The 23,969-nt window shown below is 50.4% G+C and overlaps 1 protein-coding gene across 1 annotated transcript in view; it reads right to left on the minus strand.

Annotated features, from left to right (window-relative positions):
* HS3ST4 (heparan sulfate-glucosamine 3-sulfotransferase 4) overlaps positions 1-3,189 on the minus strand; it is a 378,222-nt gene extending 375,033 nt beyond the window's left edge. The window contains exon 1 of the mRNA XM_066278480.1: positions 2,450-3,189. Coding sequence (XP_066134577.1) covers positions 2,450-3,180 — 731 coding nt within the window. The 5' untranslated portion in view covers positions 3,181-3,189. The remainder of the gene's footprint in view (positions 1-2,449) is intronic.
* Positions 3,190-23,969: the final 20,780 nt, after the last annotated feature.

Consider the following 23,969-nt stretch of genomic DNA (forward strand, 5'->3'; position numbering starts at 1 on the left):
CCAGGAAAGCAAGAGCAGGGTGGCCGTCCCTGGTCTGAATCCGCGCCCCTGCGTCCTCTCTGCAACACGGGGAGGGTGCCAGGCCCTCTTCTCCTTCCGCGGAACGGGGAGACAGCGCCCGAGGTGGAGCTCAGGAAATCCCCCGGGGACCCTCAGAGCACTCTGTCCCCTGGTCAGGCTGGAGAGGTGACCCAGTTGTCCCGCACACGTGGCTCCTGCGGGGCAAGGAGTGTCCGGCAGTCCTCTCTCAACAGCAGGTGTGGGTGACCGAGACTCCCTCTGTGTTTTATAGAGACATCTCCAGCACTACCAGTCACACCAGTAAGTGATCCACAGAGTCACCACTGGTGAGAGAGAGCCTGGGGCAGGGGACCGAGGACACACAAAGACATCACGTGGCCCTCAATGTCCCTCCAGAGCTCTGCAGTATAACAGCTCTCAGGGTGGCTCCCAAACACTGACACCGCATCCCCAAATAGCTTCCACAGCCCAGTCCTGACAGGGAGGAAGAGGTTTTTGGGTGCCTTCCTTTCTGGCCTCCGTGTGAAAGAACACGGAAAACCAGGTGCCGTCTACCTGTCGGTCCGCAGACGCCACCGCGGGACGTCCTGACTGACACGTGTCCCGCCACGCACCCTTCATCAACTTTATTTTAAGTCATCGGAAGGAACCCAACACCCCGTTCTGTTTCCAGCTGCGGCAAGGCTCTACCCAAACCCGTTTTGGAATGATGGGGTCTTTGTGCCTCCCTCTCCCCGACAAGGCATTTGACACTTCTCACAACATACACAGTTTTAAAATTAGAAGTGGGCAGTGGGATAGGGTAGAGGGGGTGGGGGTGGAGCCAGTTACCATCATAGGCCGAAGATGCCCCCCCCCCCACAGAAGAAGGCAGAACCTCTCCACAACCGACAATTCACTGAGCCCTCCCCAGACGCCAAACCCCCTTTTCTCTACCTCGGCCGTCCCTGCATTCATCATCCTAACACCTTTTTTCAGGATAATTGCCAACTGGAAGTCACGGCTTGTGATGTTATAAATACTGATTTTCCAGTTAAATTAGGCAGTCCGCTGTTTCATGTTTTGATAGGAAGGGGATGTTTGAAGCCTCCTAAAATATTGCAATTAGTTCTCGCTGTTGAAATAGACACGACAGGAGCAGACACGTTGGGCTGTTCCCGTCGGCTGTGCTGGAATGTTGATGCCCGAGTGTGCTTCTCTCCAGCTTTCAAAGCAGAAGGCGTATTTTTTAAAAAGTGAAGAGGTCGGGGGGGGGGGGGGGGAGGTTCGTCACAATACACACACATGTCTTACATATTTCCAAAGTTAAGTTATTTCTAAAACTTTCCCAGGCTGTAATTTAAACTTCGAAAAAGCCCCATGCCTCGTGGACGGGAGACCGGCTTGTTAGGAAACCATCCCCGATTCCACCTCTTGGCTCCGTTGAGATGATAACATCACTTTAACTGACAAAGCTTGTGTTTCTGTTTGACAATTGCCATTAATAACGCAGATGCAACCGACGTGGGGGCCAGCCAGGGAGATCTGTTTCCCAAAGAGATCTAAAACAGGAGGAAAGAGGGAAAGGGGGAAGAAAATAAAAAGGACAAGAGGCGAGCAAAGGGCGTTTGCATCTGGGGATGTGCACCCCATTGTTGTTTTAAATGCTATGGCTGGTCGGGGAGCTGGGTGATCCATTTATTTCACCTGCGCTTAACTTTCTAGTCCTCTCCTCTCTGCCTTGCTCTCGCCGCCGGCGGAGGGCGGGACAGGCTGGAGGTGAACGTCTCAGAAGACAAAGCTCCAGTCTCCCGGAAAGCACAGGGTGCAGGGCATCCAACCCTCTTAGGGCACAACTGTCACGTCCACACTGAGGCGCGGGGGGGGGGGGGGGGGGGACGGGGGGGGGGGGAAGACAGCCCAGCGTTTATTCAGCCAAAGGGGACAGGAAGTTCTAGAGATGGAGGACATCCTCAGTCATTGCTAGAAAGCCAAAACTCGCCAGCACCATCTTTTTAACTGCTCCCTGTTCCTTCTGCTCCATAACCTGAAAACACTTAAAGTTGGATTCCAGCCACGCAAATGCGTTGGAGGGCGATTCTGACAGATTCCCGGCGATCTCAAAGCCCTTGAGTCAACATAGCTGTCCTGCTTCGGTCCTCGGCGTCCCCAACCCAGAAGCGCAGAACCTCGCAAGAGCCTGCCTGGGTTAGGGAACCCTCCGAGGGCGCGAGCGCTTGGGGACCCCCCCCCCCGCCATGGAGCTGCTCAGATCCAGAAAGCAGCTACGTGGACGAGGAGCCCAAGCAGACAGAGCCCGATGTCACCTCCTGCCCTCGCCCCGAAACACGAGGATCCCCACGGGCCGCCAGTCCTCGCCGGCGAGCCCTCGCCGCGGGGCGCCAGGACTTCCCCGCCGCGTCCCCGCCCGCCGCGCCCGGGGTCCTACCTGTACCACTCCAACCCCTTCTCGTAGTTCCTGTCGAAGAAGTGCGGCTCCACGCCCACCGCCCGCACGTCCGGGTGCACGCGGATGGCCTCCAGCAGCGCGCGGGTCCCCCCTTTCTTGACCCCGATGATCAGCGCCTGTGGCAGCTTCTTCTCCCCGTAGTCCGGGGTGCTGGGGGCGCCGCCCCGCTCGCTGCTCCCGTTGGCCGCCCTCCGGCCTGCGAGCTCCTCGTCGGTGGTGCTGGACTCCTGAGCCTCCCTGTCCAGCAGCGCGCTCTGCGCCGTGGTCATCTCGCCGGGGGCCGCCGGGGGCCGGAGCCAGGAGTCCCGGGCGCCGCCGCCGCCGCTCGCCAGCCCCCAGCCGTCGGCCCCGGGGACGGCGGGCTGCTCCGCGGGCTCCGAGTCCTCCGCCGGCGCCCCGCGGCTCGCGTTGTCCGGCGGCGGCACGGGCGGCTGCGAGGGGGCGCCTCGGCGCGCGGGGGGAGGCGGCGACGAGGGCGGCGGCGGGGGCTCGGTGGCGGCGCCCGGCGGCTCCTGCAGCGCCAGGGGGAACTGCAGGGACCCCGAGCCGCCCAGGAGGCTGTAGCACAGGTAGGTGACGGACAGGGACAAGGTGCACATGAACAGCAGCTTGCGCGCCGGCGGCCCCTTAGCCACGGCGCCGGGCGGCGGCGGCGCGGAGAGAGGTGGAGGCGGCGGCGCGGGCGGAGGAGGTGCGGGCCACGGGGCCATCGCGGCTCCCGGCTCGCGGCGGCGGCGGCGGCGGCCCCCAGCGCTGCCCGGACATGGTTTCAGCCGCCGCCCCCGCCGCCGCCGCCGCCGCCGCCGCCGCTGCCGCCGTTGCCGCTGCCCAGCCGCCCCGGCTGCATGGAGCGACGCCGCTGCGCCCCCGGCCCTGGCCGCTGTCCCGCTGCGCCGGGGGGCAGCCCGGCCGCATGGCCCCCTCCCCGCTCTGCCCGCGGAGTCCCGGTGCGCCCCCCCCCTCAGCCTCTGGCAAGGGGACCGAGGGGGGCGCGCGGTCCCGCCGGCTCCACCTGCTACGCCTGCAGCGCCTCCGTGTCTCGGCTCGGCCGCGGCTCCCGCTCCAGCCTCCGCCGCCGCCGCCGCCGCGCGCTGTTGCGGCCCCGAGTTCCTTCCCCGCTGCTAACTTTCTGCCGGAGAGCGGAGCGGAGCGGCGCGGCGCCGGGGGAGGCGGAGGGCCGGGCGCGCGCCCCGCGCCGCCGCGGGAAGGGAGTGCGCCCCGCGCGCGCCTGCGGAGCGGGCGCGGAGCGGGGGCGAGCACAGGGCTGGGGCGCCGGGGAAGAGCAGTTCGGGCCCCCCCTCCTCAACGCACGCACACTGGAGGTGTTCCCCGCCCAGTCCCCGGCCCAGTTCCCGTTCCCTGGGAGCCCGGGACGCCGTGTTCTCTATCCTCGCCCGGTACTTTCGGGGACAGGGAGCCTGCCGCCCCGGGGACAGAGTCTGGCGAGCTCTGGCTTCCCCTACCCCCTGGGACTCCAGGCCAACTCTGCCGGCCCCTGAGCCGCCCTTCCCTCGCTCTGGGCATCCTCCTCCAGCCTTTGGCCCAGGAGAGATTCTTCCCCATAACAGCTTCCCCATCCCAAGTTCCATCTTTCCAACCCCCCCACCCCTTGGCGCTCCTACTGCGTTTTCCTGCCCGAGAGCATTTGCCCCTGTCCTGCCTGCCACCCGGTGACTGCTTTCTGCCCCCCAGAGATGAGGCCGGCCCCTCCTTTATTAACCTGCGTCTCTTGGGGACATGGCCACTAAAGGAATTCAGATTCCCCTGGACTGACATAGACTGACACTGTCATTTCTCTAAACTAATAACAGACACAAGTTGGGCGACTCTGCTTCCTGGGAACAGGGGCTGGCCCTGCGCATTCCCGGGCAGCCCCCGCCCCCCTCCCAGGGCCTGGCCTCCCCGAGTCCCAAGCACCCTGCTCGCTGCAGCTGGGTGCCTCACGGGTCTGATAGGGCAGGCATCTCTGGTGTTGTCTGATCACATAATAGATACAACAGTTGAAAGAAAAGGTGTGTCATGTCTAAATATTAACTGGATGCCGAGTGCCGGAGAAGGGGGGAAATGTTAATGTAGTAAGATGAAGAACGGGGACTTTTCCCTGAGTGAACAAAAGCTCACTGCTGCTCTCAGCTGGACGTGGGCTTCCTTCACTGCAGCTCCAGCTCAGATAAAGATGATTCCTGTAGAGTATATTTTTTATGGCACACTGGAGACCTCTGAAATGCAGAGTCTGGTGTCCTGTAAATCTTCCCCTGTAACTGGGGATGCTTTTTCAAACACCACACAGCTGCACTCCCCTAACTGCTCGTGGGAAGGGGCCCACCCGCGCCGAGGGGACCCCAGCTCACCCACCCCTCTTTCCACTCCAGTGTTCACATCTCGTTTACTAAAGATGTGCTTTCAAATTTGGAAAGGTTTTGACAAAATGGTATTAAAATTTCACCCAGAGGTGGTAAACGGGTGGCCACCGGCAGGTGGGATGTAGCCAGCACAGTGATATGAAGAAATTAAAACAGTTGAAGTATTTGTTTTTGTTTTTGTTTTTAATTCAGTGAGAGGAGGAGAGGCAGAGACAGACTCCCTCATGCCCAGAACCGGGATCCACTGGGCAAGCCCACTAGGAAGTGATACTCTGCCCATCTGGGAGGGGGGGGGATGTTCCATTGCTCAGCAACCAAGCTCTTCTTAGCACCTGAGGCGGAGGCAATGGAGCCATCCTCAGCAACCAGGGCCAACTTGCTCCAATCAAGCCATGGCTGCAGGAGGGAGGGGGAGAGAGAGATAGAGAGAAAGGAGAGGGGGAAGGGTGGTGAAGCAGATGGGCACTTCTCCTCTGTGCCCTGACTGGGAATTGAACCCAGGACTTCCACATGCCAGGCCAACATTCTACCACTGAGCCAACCAACCAGGGCCAATCTTTAAAATTGAAGGCTTTCACCCTGAAAAAAAAATTAATCTGGATATGAGGTTTCTGTTGAAAGAGCAGATTCAGTAACGTTGGGCCCTTGGCCAGAGCTGAGAAGCCCGCTTTGGAGGAAGGTGTGCCCTAGCCTCCTGGGGCCCACCCAGGTTGCCCCCCGGCGTTGATGCTACTTGCCTGGAGACTGCTGAGGAAACTTCCCAGGATCCCTTTTCCCTCTTGTCCCCAAATAAGTCGCACTTGAAGAAGAGACTCTGGGGGAATGGAGCCCACTGATGGCACGTCAGGCCCCACACCTGGTGGGGAAGAGTTGGTTTTGTGGCAGAGAAGCTTTGGTTGGTGCCTATGATTTTTTTCCTACTTTTCATCCAGGCTTTTCCTGGGAGCGAGTTCTTCAGAAACTTGTAACGAAACGTCCGGTCCTGTCTACACAGGGAGAGCTCAGACTTCAGCATTCTTCAGTGCGTCTGGAGACTGCAGAGAAATGGCCTCTTTTTCTGTTTCCACAGTGAACGCCCATGCTCAGTCAGACCTGTCTGAGTTTTCACAGTAGTCCTCCAGTGGGCGTCCAGGCCTCCGCGGTGCCTTATTTCTGCTGAGCCTGGACAGCGACAAGCGCCTCTCCGGCTCGGGAACCCCCCCACTCCCACCTCCCCCACTCCCACCTCCCCCACTCCCACCTCCCCCACTCCCACCTCCCCCACTCCCACCTCCCCCACTCCCACCTCCCCCACTCCCCCCGCCCCCGCCCCCCCCTCACCCCCACCCCCCACCCCCACCCCCCGCCGCTGCCTAACACACTCCAGCCTGTTTCCCCCACGGTCCGCTCCAGCCCGCCCTCCGTCTCAGCCCTGCCCACCCAGCGCGCGCACGCTACGCCAACGCACGTTGCGTTATCCGCGTTCCCCTCCACATGATTAGATGATCAAGTTAAAGCGCAGCTCTCGTGTGCTCACAAAGTGGCTTTCGGACACGTCATGTCATCTCCCTGCCCCTCATTTTTCTGCATGTATAAATTATGGATAAGACTCACCTCAAATTGTTTTTGTATAGAATGAAATTGACTCAGCTGGCTTATGCAAAGAGACCAGACCTCATGCCCGACACAGGGTGGCTACAAATAATTATTCGAATCTAAATATTGGCTCACGCCATGCCGGCTCCTGGTAAGACCTTATCCTTGAAAAATATGCGTGCGCCCTTTGGTCCAAACCAGCCCGGTGTGTGAGCTGACGTCCATTGCCTAGCCTGCTGAGCAGCGGGCGCCCTGCCCTGTTTGCGGCCTTCTGAATTGTTTCCTTTAAGAATGACTTTTTTATATATTTTTTTTATTTATTCATTTTTAGAGAGGAGAGAGAGAGACAGAGACAGAGAGGGAGAGAGAGGAGAGAGAGACAGAGAGAGAGAGAGAGAAGGGGGGAGGAGCTGGAAGCATCAACTCCTATATGTGCCTTGACCAGGCAAGCCCAGGGTTTCGAACCGGCGACCTCAGCATTTCCAGTTCAACGCTTTATCCACTACGCCACCACAGGTGAGGCTGAATTGTTCTAAGCAAAAAAACTAACTCCGGCTCACTTCCGTTTTATTTGTTTTCTTATTAGGGAAATGTATTAGAAGGATGTATGATAACTCACATAACTGAAGGGAATTATTTTATTTTTTTTAATCAACAGACAGGAAAGTAAAATAGGTTTTGCAAAGACAGAGAGCATGTAGTATATGTCATAGTGTTCCTGCCACTCGCCGGATGCTCCTGGCTCTCCGGGGCCCACAGAGAGGACGTGTTTCCTTGGCCCCGTCAAGTCAGGCATGACTCTGTGACCGGGGCTAAGGCGGCTCGAGCAAGGGTGCACGTGTCTCTCCCAGGCGGACGCGTGGGCAGGCCGCGGGAGGTCGCCGGCGGGAGTGTGTTTTTCTCCAGCGGGAGGGCGGGCGGTGGGAGTGAGCCTGCCCGGCTGCCATCGTGCTGGGTCCTCCCCGCTGAGTGAGGACAACGGGGTCCTCGACGCTGGTGGCAGGGAGCGTGATCGGCAACTGTGCACCTCGGCTGACTTCAGCAACTGAAACCTGGGGGGGGAGGGGGGCTGGGAAGCCAACACAATCTACATCAGTGGTCCCCAACCCCCGGGGCTGCGGACCGATACCGGTCCGTGGGCCATTTGGTACGGGTCCGCAGAGAAAGAAGAAATAGCTTACATTATTTCCGTTTTATTTATATTTAAGTCTGAATGATGTTTCATTTTTTTAAAATGACCAGATTCCCTCTGTGACATCCGTCTAAGACTCACTCTTGACGCTTATCTCGGTCACGTGATACATTTATCCGTCCCACCCTAAAGGCCAGTCTGTGAAAATATTTTCTGACATTAAATTGGTCCGTGGCCCAAAAAAGGTTGGGGACCACTTCATTATATGACTGATGAAAACACATGTGTTGTTATGTCCTCTTCTGTTGACTGTATGACTTCAGCAAGTCTATGTTAAAATTCCCTTTCACGGAGGTGGACGAATCACAGATCAGAAGTTCACACAGCCTGGCCTGGGGTGACGCAGTGGATGAAGCGTTGACCTGGAACACTGAGGTCGCCAGTTCAAAACCACAGGCTTGCCTGGTCAAGACACATACGAGAGTTGATACTTCCTGCTCCTCACCATTTCACTCTCTCTCTCTCTCTCTCTCTCCCCCCCCCTCTCTCTTTCTTCCTCTCTCTCCCCTCTCTAAATGAATGAAAATAAAATCTTAAAAAGAAAATTTAAATAACAGACTGAACTGGGGTTGGGTTGCATTTTTCAGGGATTTGGCATGGTGTTGGGGCCAACTTGGACTTGGTAAACATGTTAAGGACACTACTCTTTTACGGATTCTTGCTGTATTGGCCAAGAGTTTGCTTAAAGGCTTTAATCACTGTAAAAAAAATAAATAAATAGAAGACTAGATAAAGAATATGTGGCACATATACACCATGGTATATACTATTCTGCCATAAGAAATGATGACATCAGATCACTTACAACAAAATGGTGGGATCTTGATGACATTATGCAGAGTGAGATAAGTAAATCAGAAAAAAAACAGGAACTGCAGGATTCCATACATTGGTGGGACATAAAGACGAGACTAAGAGACATGGACAAGAGTGTGGTGGTTACGGGGTGGGGGGCGGGGGGAGGGAAGGAGGGAGAGGGGGAGGGGTACAGGGGAAGCTAGATGGAGGGTGACAGAGGACAATCTCTCTTTGGGTGATGGGTATGCAACAGAATTGAATGACAAGATAACCTGGACATGTTTTCTTTGAATATATGTACCCTGATTTATTGATGTCACCCCATTAAAATAAAAATTTATTTATAAAAAAAAAAAGAAAACTAAAAAAAAAAAGACGTCCACACTGCCCCAGCAGTGTAGAAAGAACCCTTGTTGCACATATAACAAATACATGTCCCCATTCTGTCTTTGACCTATCAATATAAAAATTTAAAAAAAAGTGCATCTCTACAACTCTGGAGGTAAAGCTCCTGACAAAACCAACATGGTGACAAAGAAGGACATTGTATACTTGTAAATGGAGCAGAAACTAACAATAACGATCGTGGACGTCTAGGACCTTGCATGGAAAAGGATCTCTCATGGAAATCAGCAAACACTCCGAGCTCCATGACAAAGTCTGGTGCATGGAACTAAGCAATTCTTACAAGAAATATTATATCTTCAATATGCTTATCCAAATGGAAGTAAAATTAAAGACAAATGAGCATATGTTTAACTCAAGAAGTCAAAGAAGAAGAAAAAAAGAGCAAGAGGGTAAAGTCAGGAAGAAAGAAAGTGATAAGGACAAATGCCACAGCTCTGTTTATATTTATTTGCTGTTTCTTTAGCTGTGAGATAAAGAACTGTGTCTCCCCAAAATCCATATGTTGGAGCTCTAACCCCCAAAGTGACCATATCCAGAGAGAAGGATTTTAGGAAGTAATGAAGGTGAAGAAGAGGTCGTAATGGTGGAACCCTAACCAGATAGGCCTGTGGCCTCATAAGAAGTTGAGAAGCTTCTTCACGCAGGTACACCCCCCCAGCACATGAGGACGTAGAGAGAGGGGACCCGGCTCCAGCCAGCGAGAGGACCCTCGCCAGAAGCCCACCTTGCTGCACCGGGACCTCAAACTTCCATCCCCAAAAACCATGAGAAACTTCTGTAGTTTAAGTCACCCAGTCTGTGGTATTTTGTTATGGTAGCCCAAGCTACAACATGGATCTTTCACGGTGTCTAAATAGGTTCTGGTACCAACTCCGAGGTGTGTGTGTGTCGTGGGAGTGGGGGACCCCTACACCACCAGCACCTCTCTGGACACCAGCCGGGTGTCCTACAACCCAATTCTGACACAGCGTACCCAGACGTGGCATCCGACCCCACAGGTCAAGTCCTCAGTCCCACAAGGCCTGTCCGCAGCACCAACGTCCATCACAAGTCCAGGCTGTCGCCTGTGCTGCTGAACCACTAGCTGTAAGCCGGCGGTGCCCGCGATTCCTTCTCGGGTTCCATTCCTGCGCTCGAGTTGCCCACAGGACTCAGAGAAGCGCGTGGCTCACCGGAGCGCTGGTGTGTCACGGACGCGGGTGACTCGGCAGCAGCCCGACGGAGCCGATTCACGAGGAGAGGGCTCGGAGCCTCCACACGCCCGCTCCGGGGTGTCCCTCTCCCCAAACCATGGGCTCACCAACCGGAAGCTCTCGAAACCCCGTGTTCTGGGGGTCTTTCTGGAGGCTTTGTTACAGTCATGGTTGATGAAACCGTTGACCAATGAAATAGATTCCACTTCCAGCCCCCTCCCCTGCCGGGAGGTTGGGGGTGGGGGATACTACAACTTCCAATCCTTAAATCACATGGTGGGGTCCCCAGGCCACTAGCCACCCCCCCTCTTTAGGTTCCCAAGGGGCTGTCCAGGAGTCACCTCATGAACAAGAGACACTTTTACTGCCTTTATCACGGAAAACCCCAAGGGTTTTGGGGAGCTCTGTGCCAAGAACAGCTCTAAGCCCAAATACATGTTTGAAGACCGAATATCTCCTCCTTATTGTGAATCACAACAGCACAGTTCACGCCCCGTTCTCCTATCAGGGGTCCCTGGGATCGAAACGATCACAGAGGCCTCAGGGATTGGCACGTGTCTAGAATCTCAGTCTTTGACTATCCACCCATCATCACGGCATATGAGATCTCTCCCAGGGAAGGCCACTCAGGGTGGTGGGCTGCCATTCGACCTTGTCAGGTCCCCGAAGCAGGAGTGGTCTCGGCCATACATGACCCCACCCTCTCCCACGATCCTGGTGTCCTAAGTCAAGAGACAGCCTCATCTCTTGCTCTGGGGCCTCATCCAAGGTTGGGTTTTCCTCTCCCGGTCCACATGTCTATTCCCTTACCCTCCACCACTGCGTTTTCCTCTCCCCTGTATATATGTATCCATATGTCTATTCCCTTACCCTCCACCATTGTGTTTCCCTCTCCCCTGTATATATGTATCCATATGTCTATTCCCGTACCCTCCACCATTGTGTTTCCCTCTCCCCTGTATATATGTATCCACATGTCTATTCCCTTACCCTCCACCATTGTGTTTCCCTCTCCCCTGTATATATGTATCCATATGTCTATTCCCATACCCTCCACCATTGTGTTTCCCTGTCTCCTGTATATATGTATCCACATGTCTATTCCCTTACCCTCCACCATTGTGTTTCCCTCTCCCCTGTATATATGTATCCACATGTCTATTCCCGTACCCTCCACCATTGTGTTTCCCTGTCTCCTGTATATATGTATCCATATGTCTATTCCCATACCCTCCACCATTGTGTTTCCCTGTCTCCTGTATATATGTATCCATATGTCTATTCCCTTACCCTCCACCATTGTGTTTCCCTCTCCCCTGTATATATGTATCCACATGTCTATTCCCGTACCCTCCACCATTGTGTTTCCCTCTCCCCTGTATATATGTATCCATATGTCTATTCCTTACCCTCCACCCCTGCGTTGCCTTCTCTCGGTGTAGACCCAGTCCCTCCGCCTCTTGGAAAGGACATTGGGTTTGTTGCCACGCGAGAGAAGACCGCAGGCGGCGGTGATGGACTAGAGCGTGGGCGCTGGAGCTGAGCCGGACTGCAGGCACACTTCTGGTCTGGCCAGTGCCCTCCCTCCATCCACTCCGGTTCACCCAGGATAAGGTGACAAGGTGACCCAGGTGCAGAACTAGAGGGACGTATTTGCCACCAGGCAAAGTAGCTGCGTTCACGGCTAACCCCCACAGTTCCACCAGATGGGGTGAAGGCACATCCCGTTCAATCAGGCCCTTGAGAATGGGGACCTAGGTGTAAGACGCTGTGACGGCTTCTTGATTAGGAATCGTCTGTGTTTACAGCTATTGTTGCCGACCCGGTTCTGTGACCACCACATCCTGTAGGGGAGAAAGATACTGAGGTGATGTGGAGAAGAAGAAAACTCTAGTCATTATACCATTGTCCTCCACTGGCAAGAACTGCAGTCACAGCAGCGCCCTTCCCCACACCCTCTCTCGCCCAGATCCGCCGGAAAGACAGCAAGCGAATCTTTCAGACAGCCTTCCTCCCGCTCGTGCTCACGGTGAGTGTGAGCGCACGCTCAGGAACGTGTTTCTTTTCCTTCCTATGGCTTCGTTGCTACTTCTGCCTGGTGAGGACAAGCTCGTAGGTATTAAGAATGTAAGATATTTTTTCCCCCTCTATCATATACCTTCCAATTATTGAGTTGCCGGTTTGCCTTGATCGGGAAATTGTTTTAGTGCTTTTTAATTGTGTAAACTTTTTTTATTTTCCTATATTCGGTCTCTCGGTTGTTTTCTTTGTAGTTTTTACCTTGGGTGGAGAGTAGTGTCCCCAAAGTAAACATTTTCTTCTAGTATATTTTTTGGTTGATGATCTAAACCGAAGCGTTGAAAGCATCTGAAACCTGCATTGGCACTTGGTTTTGCAGGAGGATCTAACTGTGTGTTTTTTTTTCTTCGTTTTCCAGCCGCTGGTTATTTCTGAACAATGTGACACTCAAGTGTTATATAATAAACCCATAACGTTGGGGTTTTCCTACTCAGAAATACGGAATGTCTCCATTCATTCCATCTCCTTTTTTGTCTCTTCTTGGACTTCCATCATTTTATTGACATGAACCGCTGCCCAGATATCTGTCTGGGAAAATGTTCCAACGGTTCGTGGTGCTTTAATTTCATAAAGTCTCTTGCTCTCTTTTTGTTTCAATCATTGATTTACCCTTTCCGTCGCGGTTTGAAGTGACCGGTCTCTTCTGGCCGGACCCTGGATTAGACATGGCGGCAGTCGTGAGACAGAAAGCCAGGCCCCTGTCAGCGTGGAGGCAGGAACGGTCACACAAGCACACTTTCAGGAGAGAGGCGGACCCTTGGAGAGGGAGCACGCGGAGTCGTGTGCCACGCCCCCGATGGAGCGCCAGAGCTCACATACAGGCAAGGGAGAAAGAAGCCTTCAGGGAGGAGGGGTCATTTACATCCGTCGACGGATGGAAGGAAAATGAGACTGATCTCAGGGAAAGCAAGATTATTTTTAGCAGGTGCAACATCTCACCCACTTCATTCATTATCATGACACTTAGCAAGGTAAGCGGAAGGCAACTTCTCTCAGAGAAAAGGGGGTATCTGTCAAGAACCTACAGCAAACGGTGCAAGGAACATGATAAAATAGTAGGCCTTAAAACCAAAAACAGGACAAGCACGTCTTCCATCATAGTCTTCGTTCAGTATTAACTAGCTTTCCCAGTGAACACGCAAGAAAGCAAGGCGTGAGAGTTGGGAAGAAAGAAACAAAGTGTTATTATTTGCCAACTACATAAAAACATAAATAAATAAATAAATGCATAAGTAACATCTGTAGAAATCTACAGATACATTTTAAAATGCAAAGAGCCTGCTTACTGTAAGGTATTTTTCCCCACTGAGAAAGAATGCATCCCGCCCAACGAGGGTCCCTGGCCCCGGGGACAGAGGCTAGGCGAGTCGCAAGGGGTGACCCCCGTGAGGGATATTTAAAGGGTCCCTAGGGTGGGTGAGCTAATATGACATGGTAAAATCTCACTGGCTGACGGAGGTGTCGCTCTTTCCCAAAGGGATCTTGGGAAGTTTCTTTTGGCCCGCTTGGCTGAGGGTGGTCCCAGCCAAAGTTCCCGGGTCTGGGCTACCCACGTGACCTTCCCCCGTTATCCACCGACCTTACACGTATTACCTACCATCGGGACGCAATTAGGAAACATAATTTTAAAGGAAGAAGTCTATTCAGAATGACAGTAAAATCCGTTAGGTCCTTAGACAGAAACCTAAGAAAAGGCAAGCAAGTTCTTTGTAGGTAAAAATTAGACAGCTTTTTGGAACGGCATTGCATTCCTGTTCCCTGGGGCTGTCGTCACGAAGTACCACGAACTGTGTGACTTCAGCCAGAAGTTTCTTCTCTACAGCTCTGGAGGTCAGGGGTCAGCAGGGCCACGCTCTCTGAGACGCTGGGTAGAGTCCGTCCCCGCCGGCCCTCAGCTGTGGTGGTGGCCGTGCGTCTCGGAGCTCCTTAGCTCGCAGCTTTAGGACTCTATTCTCTGCCTCTGTGGTCACATGGCATTCTCCGTGTGCCTCTATCTTCCTAGGACACTTTCTTCTTCTTCTAAGGACGCCAGTCATATTGGCTTAGAACCCACCCTAATGACCTTGTCTTATCTCGATGACATCTACAAAGTCCCTGTTTCCATATAAGTTCCCACTCATAGGTCCTGGGAGGTAGGACTTCAACATATCTTTTTGGGTAACAATTCAACTCATAACAGGCATAAAAATATACAAATAAACAAACAAAACCTATACATGTATGCTGTTGTCATTTATAAATGAAAATACTAGTACTGTAAAGATAAAACTTTTACCGCTAGTCAATACATTCCAAGTAATTTTCAAACAAAGTCCCAATGGGGTCGTGTGCAGGTATGGAGTGTGTGTGTGTGTGTGTGTGTGTGTGTGTGTGTGTAAGTTAATTTTAAATTTTACATGGAGGTGTAGAAGCAAAATAATGTCAGCCCTGCCTTTAGAAAAGAAAATATGTAACCAGAAACACTAGTGGCCCTTTAAGAAAGAAGAGGGACTGACCAGGCGGTGGCACAATGGATAGAGCATCGGACTGGGATGCAGAGGACCCAGGTTCGAGACCCCGAGGTCACCAGCTTGACTGTGGGCTCATCTGGTTTGAGCAAAAGCTCACCAGCTTGGAACCAAGGTCGCTGGCTTGAACAAGGGGTAACTCAGTCTTCTGTAGCCCCACGGTCAAGGCATATATGAGGAAGCAATCAATGAACAACTAATGCACCATAACAACAACAACAAAAAAAAAAGAAAGAAAGAAAGAAAGAAGAGGGATTCTAATTAAATGGAAAGATTAAATTTCTTAGCCCCAGAAGTACTTTGAATATTCAGGTGCTATGATGTAAATTCTTTCGGCATTCTGATAAGAAAGATGATTCGACAACCTCACAAACTAATCATGGAGCTCAAGTTTGTTGGTGTTAAACTAAGATGAGGCTCCCAAATAGAAAATATTGCAAATAGAAACAAATGTCAGAGACCCTGGCCACTTGGCTCAATGGATAGAGCATCAGCCTGGCATATGGATACCCCGGGTTTGATGCCTGGTCAGGGCACAGAAGAGAAGCAACCATCTGCTTCTCTCCCTCTCCCTCTCCCCCTCCTTTCCCTCTTCTCCTCCCGCAGCCAGTGGCTCGATTGGTTGAAGAGATAGCCCCAGGTGCTGAGGACAGCTCAGTTGATTCAAACATTGGTTCAAGACAGAGGTTGATGGGTGGATCCAAGTTGGGGTGCATGGAGCAGTCTGAGGGAATCTGCCTCACTCTCTCCCCTCCACTCACTTGAAAAATAAAAAAAAGAAACAAAGAAAGAAACAGAGAAATGTAACTATAGAAACAAATGTAACTATATAATCTGATTTCAGTGACAGGTTTGACCCAGTGTATTCTCCTACCCTTCCATGTAAAAGGAAAGTTTATTGCAAAGTTATTTTTATAACAGAGTATCTCTTTACCTATCTGAAATGTAAATATTTATGTGTGCATGAATGTTAATGTGCAAAATACATTTTCCATAATTATGAGAAGTCAAAAAATGTAACTAATGTAGGAGGAGGTAGTGATTGTTCATTATTGTCATTCATCTCAGTGAACTCATTTACAATTAATTCACTGAGTTGTTTTTTTTAAAAAAAAAACAAAACATTTTTTCTTTGAAATAATTGTAGCATGACAAATGAGCGTGAAGACAGTGCAGAGAGTTCCTGTGTAGTCTTCCTCCGGCTTCCCCTGCTGCGCAGTACAGGGGGCCAGAGTGAGAAACTAGCCTTGGCCACGGCACGGGCCCGCTAAACCACACACGTGATCGTACGTCACTGGTTTCTCCACTGACATCTTTTATCTGTTCCTGTGTCCAGTCGTGCTGCGCAGACATCGTCTTCTTCATGTCCTCTAGTCTGTGTGAAGGAGGAGGTCATCGAGAGGACAGGACCGCCAGTTGACCCTCAAGCTGGACCCAGGGCCTTGGAGGCTCTGTGCCGCCTCCCCTGTCCTTGGAAGGTATGTTTCTGCCCACCAGTCCCACAGTGGGAGCATTTTCAAGGACACAGCTTTGAGAGAGAGAGAGAGATGTGCTATTGAGACCCTTTACGACCTCTGTGTAAACGTTGTAAGATTCTGGCGGGCATGGGCTCGTCTACTTCTCTGGCGGTCACCCAAGACGAGCCTTGGATGTCAGTCCCCTGACTTGTTAAACCAGCCACCTTACCAACCCGGCGTGATCTGCTTCTCTCTTCAGCCTGTCCTTCACCCGTGCGGGGCGGCGTGGAGCAGACTCCATCGTTCTCTATACTATGTTATGTCCCACCACCCCGACACGGTCGACGAGCACCAGACAGGCCTTGTGTAGGATATCCCGCATTTTTGGGGTCTGTCTGAGGTTTTCTTCGTGATTTGATTAGGGTTGTAGGTTTGGGAGAGGAAAACCACAGAGGTGAAGTGCTGTCCTCATGACATCCTATCAGGGCTGCACGACATCAACATGACTTACTGGTGATATTAACCTTGAAAACAAGAGTCACTGGTCTCTCTGCCAGTGAAACGGGAAAAATGACCCTCAGGTCTGGCTGCCTGTCACCATGAACACCAATTACACAACACAGGTACAGATGGAAAAATAAAATAAAATAAAGAGGTTTATTCAAGTGCTAGCCACCTGAGAAGATAGGGGAGGCTGCCGGGGGGCGGGGGGGGGGACTCCGGTCCTCAAACACCCGTCTCCCTCTTCTGATACAGGCAGGGGGTTTGGTAAGGAAGGAGAAGAAGGGAGAATGGGCAGACACAGAATGAAAGAATGGAAAGGCGGGGGGATTGAGAGGTCTCTGCTGGAGGTGTGGGGGAGGTTATGTGCTAGCCAGCTCCTGTGCTCAGATGACATCAGACCAGAGGCCACACGTCTTCCAGAGCAGGCACAGCCGGAAGTGAGAGTCCTCCCCTCGGCCGTGGCAGGAACTGTAACGAGTAGCTACCAGCGAGTAGCTTATACATAAGGATGTCTGTTGCAGGTAACAAGGGTAACAAGGTGTCCGCAGATTCCCACAGTCAGGTTGTCTTCCAGGCCTGGAGCGAGAGCGAGAATCAGCACGCCAGCCCCAGCGTGGTGGTGGGAGTGAGGGGAAGGGCAGGAGTTTGTGCGTATTCTTCTTGCTGGGATGTCCACCCTTGCTGTGTGTCAGCCTCAGGGAAACCAGGCCTTCGGGTTGCAATGAGTGCTTGGCCACAGGTGGAAGTACAAGATGGATCATACACATTCAATTGAGTTGTTACAGAATACGTAACTGTGATTCCCAAACTAGTCAGCATGAGTCGTGGTTCTCAGAGTAACAGCCTGGATTTCACATGTCACGGGCGTCCTCTCATAAACTTACTTTGTTAGTGCATTCTTATTTAGCTCTATTGTGAGGCTAGCCAGATTAATATCAGTACATCGATAATACAACACCTTCAGTCCCAGTTACACCAGGGTTCTCGACTGTCAAATTATTTCCTTTCTCTTTCCATAATCAACGTTTTAGATGTCAGCGACTAAGTCCAGTTGATCCTCGAAAGAAGAGCGATTGAATTTCACCTCCCAGAAGAAGTGCTGTCAAAGGTTATGTGAACGTACATGAAAAACCATTACAACGGTTAATATAAGTAACAGTGGGGGATATGTGATGTTATCAAAACGCCCTGTTTCTCTTTGAAGTGCCACCCACCCATGGGCTCATTCCTCAGCGATCTCACCTCCAGCAGTGATGACCGTGTGTTGGGTCTAATGACAGTTTTCTATTTCTCTCATTTATTTATTTATTTTTTTTTACAATTATTCATTGGAATTTCCATGTGAAGAAAATGTATCCCTTTGTTTAGTCAGTTCCTTATTCACCTCAGTATGGATTCATGAATATTTATCTTCTTCTTTGATCCATCCCATCAGTATCATCCCATACTGTTACACTGTTACAATTGATGTTGTTGCCAACGATGTTCCTTCCAGCTGTGGTCATTGGGAGTTCTCTCCTGTGGATGCCTGGACCCTCTGGACGGGCTCCCGCTTATTTACTTATTTACTTATATATCTGTTCTTGCTTCTCGCTGGACACTTCAACATACTCCAGGCCCATGTGGCATTTTCCCATGTCCGAGCCCTCAAGCCAGCCATTTCTCCAAGGAGTTCCGGTCCCTGTCCCCAGAGAAAGAAACCAAGAAACGGGAGCTTGGTGTTCATTACTGGGCAGGGGGAGGGAGTCACTACCTCTGCTTTTGATCTGTGTCAAAGGGCAGACCTAGGACTATGAATATTTGCCTGTGGATTCACACGCACACGCACACACACACGCACACACATACACACATATGTAAACATGAGTCCATCATGATGTCTCCAGCTCTAACTCAGCACGCGAGGGCTCATTCTAGTCTTCACCCTTGCTTATTTGCAACGTCCTTCTCTGACGGCAGGCGAGGATGATTGATTGATTGATTTGTTCAACCTTCCTAAAGCATGGAAGGTGGCGTCAGAACTGCTTGTCCATTCCTGTGCAGCTCACGGTTTCTTCTTCCAGCTGAATTAGTGGTTCCACACAGATGACAGAGACGAAGGTGTTTACATTTAAATGTTCGGTGTTTGACTATCAGCTTCGTCTGTCGTCTCCCCTCTGTCACAATATTGCCATCCCCCTGACAGCCTCTGGATGTAAAGCACAACAGGAAACAACGTTTATTCTTGTACGCAATGGGAAAGGGCCAAGAACACCCAACGTGATTCCGAAGAACCCAAAATAAAAAAATGAGTATTTACACTATCAGAGTAGCAAAATATGTACGTGTAGTATAAACTCAGAGTAATTAACACAATGCGAACGGTTGGCCCAGGGATTGGAAAACAAATTGATAAAAAAAAAATTTTTTTTTTAAAGGATAGAAACAGAAAAAATGAATGTTAACCAAGAAGTCAGGGGGAAGGTAACATCACAAGTCAGGGGGGCAGAGAACGCGCTGTTTAATGAATCATTCCTTGTCCATAGGCAAAGGGAAAAAATCCAAACAGGAGGACAAAGGGGGAAAAAAAAGTACAGGCATATTAAAGACCTGAGTATGAAAATAATATCTGTTTAAATTCTATGAGAAAACACGGAGGAAAATGTCTATGGCATCAGGAGGGAAGAATGACGTCAACAAAATGCAAAGAGCACACATCAAATAGGAAAAAATTCATAAATTTAAATTTGCCTATATTTTTAATTTCTTTGACCTAGCCCATTAGCTCAATTGGTTAGAGCGTTGTCCTGATGCACCAAGGTGATGAGTTTGATCCCCGGTCTGGGCACGTGCAGAAATCAACCAGTGAATGCTTAAATAAGCAGAACATCAAATTGATGTCTCTCTCTCTCTCTCTCTCTCTCTCTCTCTCTTTCTTAATCTCTCCCTCTCCCTCTCTCTCAAACCAATAAAAAAATTTCTTTGAATCAAAAGATGCCATGAAGAGAAATGAAAAACAACATAGCCTGGGAAAATCACTTAACATTCAGAATATATATATATAAGAAACTCCCACAAGTAATTTGAAAATCATTAGGAAAAAAATAAAAAGGATATAAAGAGGCAATTCCCAAAGGAGAGCAGCTGAGCGGCGGATATGCGTAAGGTTTTATTTAACCTCACTATCTATCAGAATAGGGCAGACCGAGTCGTTAAAATTATGCCCGTCAGACTGGCAAAAATTAGTGTCTTTTAGCTCCAGATTTTTAGCCAGGATATAGAAGAAAAGGATACCCTGTATCTCTGGCCGGAGTGTAAATTGGTTACAGCTACATCGGAGAAAAATAACAGTATCGGGTCGATGTAAATGTGTCACCCTCGGACCAAACACCCCTTCCTTCCCGGTCTGTACACACAGGACATGTGGGACATGTGTAGAGCATGATCTGACAAAACATAAAGGCAGAGAGAGAACAATTGAACTTTCCATCAGTAAGAGGGTGTGTGTATCCATGGTTTATTCATGCACTGGGGTCTTATACTGCAGTTAAAGAGAACCAGTGAGCTCTACACATATTAACACAGATGCGGCCCAGACAGCTATGGCTGATTACTAAAAGCCAGTCAAAGAAATATGGGTGGCATGTGAGGCTATTATGTAAACAATGGAATGCAATACTTTGTTTGTGGTGACACATGTATTACTGGACTCCTTCACATTAACGTCAGGATATCGATACCTATGATGAGGGAGGGAGGGAGGGAGGAAAATGGGATGGAAAGGCAAATTTTAGGTGTAACTGCAATTTTTTTTTCTAAATCCCCCCCCCCTCCACTATTATGGGCTGAAATGTGTCCTTCAAAACTCTTATGTTGAAGTCCTAACTCCAGGACCTCAGAATATGACTGTCTTTGAAGATAGAGGCTTTAAAGAGGCAATACGGTGAAATGAGACCATAGGGGTAGGCCCCGCTGCAATAGGACCCGGGCCTCTTTAAGACCAGGAGTGTAGGAGACAGAGTCCAGAGTGACCATGTGAGGACACAGCACGAAGGTGGCCAGCTACAAGCCAAGGACAGAGGCCCAGAAGAAACTCAACTTGCCAACACCTTGATCTAGGCCGTCTAGCTCCCAGAATTGTAACAAAATAAACTTCTGTTGTCTAAGCCACCCAATCTGGGGGACTTTGTTATGACAGGCCAGTAAACTATTACAATGTCTGAAGGACACATAGCAAAATTTAACATCTGTTTTCTTCTAGTTATCGGGACCATACATATAGATTACATTATGTACTCTTCTGTATGTTCCAAATATTTCTGTATTTTGAAAAAAATAACAAGAACTTTGGGTGATGGGAATGCAGCATAATCAAATGTCAAAATAACGTAGAGATGTTTTCTCTGAACATATGTACCCTGATTTATCAATGTCACCCCATTAAAATTAATTAAAAAAAAAATAACAAGAAGGTTCCAGAATGACACCAATGCAGTGAAAATGTATCTTTGACCACGTGACAGGTCAAGGGCTGAAGGCTCTCCCGCACCAGATGTATGCCTTGGACTTCCCACCTCTTAGCTCTGCCAAACCCAGCGGCCGTGTGGTGGCCTGAGCCCGACCTGCGGAAGGAGCCCGGGGCAGACACGCCGGCTTTCCGGAACTTTCAGCCTGAAGGTGGCGCACCTCACTCCCAGTCCGGGGCCATCAGCTGACACAGCGGACTGCAGGGCTCTGGAGTCTGCCTGGCTGGGCACCCAGGACAAGGAGAAAGTGTGGACTTGAACAGACAACTCATAGCCTTACCCACACTCTCATAACTACGAATTTCAAACTATTATATTTCAGTGCCACCAGTAAAAGACTATTAACTCCAGTATCTCTCAGGGTTCTCCAGAGAACCAATAGGAGATATTGATAGATGATAGATAGATGATAGATAGCCAGATAGATAGATACATAGATAGATGATAGATAGATAGATAGATGATAGATAGATGATAGATAGATAGATAGATAGATAGATAGATGATAGATGATAGATGATAGATAGATGATAGATGATAGATAGATAGATGATAGATAGATAGATGATAGATAGATAGATGATAGATAGATAGATAGATGATAGATAGATGATAGATAGATAGATAGATGATAGATAGATGATAGATGATAGATAGATAGATGATAGATAGATAGATGATAGATAGATAGATAGATGATAGATAGATGATAGATAGATAGATAGATGATAGATAGATAGATAGATGATAGATAGATAGATGATAGATAGATAGATAGATAGATAGATAGATAGATTTATTCTAAGGAACTGGCTCACTCAGTTATGGAGCTGGAACGCCAGAGACCCAGCAGAGACAGCAGTGTCTTTCCCATCTGAGTCAGAGGGCCTGGTACCAGGACAGCCAGTGTTTCAGTTCAAGTCCAAAGTCAGGAAAAGCTCCCCCTCCCTGGAGGGAGGTCAGCCCTTTGGCTCAGGCCTTCAGCTGATGGATGAGACCCACCCGCGTTAGGGACAGCAATCTGCTTTCTCAGTCTAGCAACTGAGACCTTCGTCTGCTGCAGAAATACTCTCCCGCACACACCCAGACAAACGGCTGGGCCAAATACGTGGGCACCGTGTGACTCGGTCAAGTTGAAAGACAAAATGAACCATCATACCTCCCATAAAATATAAAGCCCTCTCCGCTCCTCTCTGCCCGTCTCTTAGCTAATCCTGCCAGTAAACGTGTGGGAATTTTGAACGTCTTGTCATCGCTGAATCCATATTTTAATGATCTATCTTCTTATATTGACATGCGTGTTCAACCTGTCTTTCTATAATCACTCCTCCTTAATGCCTGCTCCGTTAAACCCTTCCTGGCTCATTCTGGTCCTTTACACTCCCTACACTTTGGAGGTTTTTAATTTGACTGTGGTGGCCCTGGCCTGTTGGCTCAGCGGTAGAGTGTCAGCCCGGCATGTGGAAGTCCTGGGATCGATTCCCGGCCAGGGCACACAGGAGAAGCGCCCATCTGCTTCTCCACCCCTCCCCCTCTCCTTCCTCTCTGTCTCTCTCTTCCCCTCCCGCAGCCAAGGCTCCACTGGAGCAAAGTTGACCCGGGTGCTGAGGACGGCTCCACGGCCTCCGCCTCAGGTGCTAGAATGGCTCCAATTGCAGCGGAGCAACAGCCCAGATGGGCAGAGCATTGCCCCCTGGTGGGCATGCCGAGTGGATCCCGGTCAGGCGCATGCAGGAGAGTCTGTCTCTGCCTCCCTGCTTTTCACTTCAGGAAATTTTTAAAAAGTAAAATAAAATAAAAAATAATTTGACTGGGTTTTTTTTGGAATATAATGAACATAGCTCTCCACAAGGTCTGGGCTTCTAACTGGGGCCACCACTTGGCAGGGTTCCCAGTTAACTAGTGTGCTTTCGCATAAAAGACAAAAACTGGTTGTTTTTCTTGACACAAAGAAAAACCAGGATGAGATTGAAACAAGCAATGAAAGAAACAAACAAAAAAAACCACATTTTTTTTTTATGAGGGGAAAAAAAAACGTGGAGAAATACCACCCTGCCTACCAGTGCCTAAGCCAGGGGTCCCCAAACTACAGCCCGCGGGCCGCATGCAGCCCCCTGAGGCCGTTCATCCGGCCCCCGCTGCACTTCTGGAAGGGGCACCTCTTTCATTGGTGGTCAGTGAGAGGAGCATAGTTCCCATTGAAATACTGGTCAGTTTGTTGATTTAAATTTACTTGTTCTTTATTTTAAATATTGTATTTGTTACCGTTTTGTTTTTTTACTTTAAAATAAGATATGTGCAGTGTGCATAGGGATTTTTTTATAGTATTTTTTATAATCCGGCCCTCCAATGGTCTGAGGGACAGTGAACTGGCCCCCTGTGTAAAAAGTTTGGGGACCCTTGGCCTAAGCTAATGACAAGGTTTCTTCCCTTTGCTACTTCCTGTTTTCGTGATGACAAAATCCAGTCTGCCTCTATGGCCTGTAAACTTAGCGAGGAGGAGCCCCAAGAGGACAGCTGTCCCTGGAAGCGCCTCTGCTAACAAACGCTGGACCTGCACCTCCCCCCAGACGGAATGGAGCTCCTGCCCAGATCTCAGGCCTGGCGGTCACGTGCGCCCCGCCCCTGTGCGCCACGTGGCCCCTCTGTGTTTGCTCGGATATTTTACCGATATTATCGGCGCCATCAGATTTGATCAGAGGAGGAGCAAGCTGCAAGGAGATTGGAAAAGTTACTGAGAGAGGGCACATGATTACACAGGAGGACACGACACAGAGAGAACGCAGGGGCTCCGAGGCACCGCGCGGGCACGACTGGAGGGCGGCATGGTGACGTGGGATGAATGAGAACAGGGTCGTGCCTGCAAAATCAGCTTATCCTTCAGGCGTCGTCAGGAAGACTGCTGGCCCGAGGGAGGC

This window comes from Saccopteryx bilineata, chromosome 4 (assembly GCF_036850765.1).
Source record: "Saccopteryx bilineata isolate mSacBil1 chromosome 4, mSacBil1_pri_phased_curated, whole genome shotgun sequence".
NCBI classification, from domain to species: Eukaryota; Metazoa; Chordata; class Mammalia; order Chiroptera; family Emballonuridae; genus Saccopteryx; species Saccopteryx bilineata.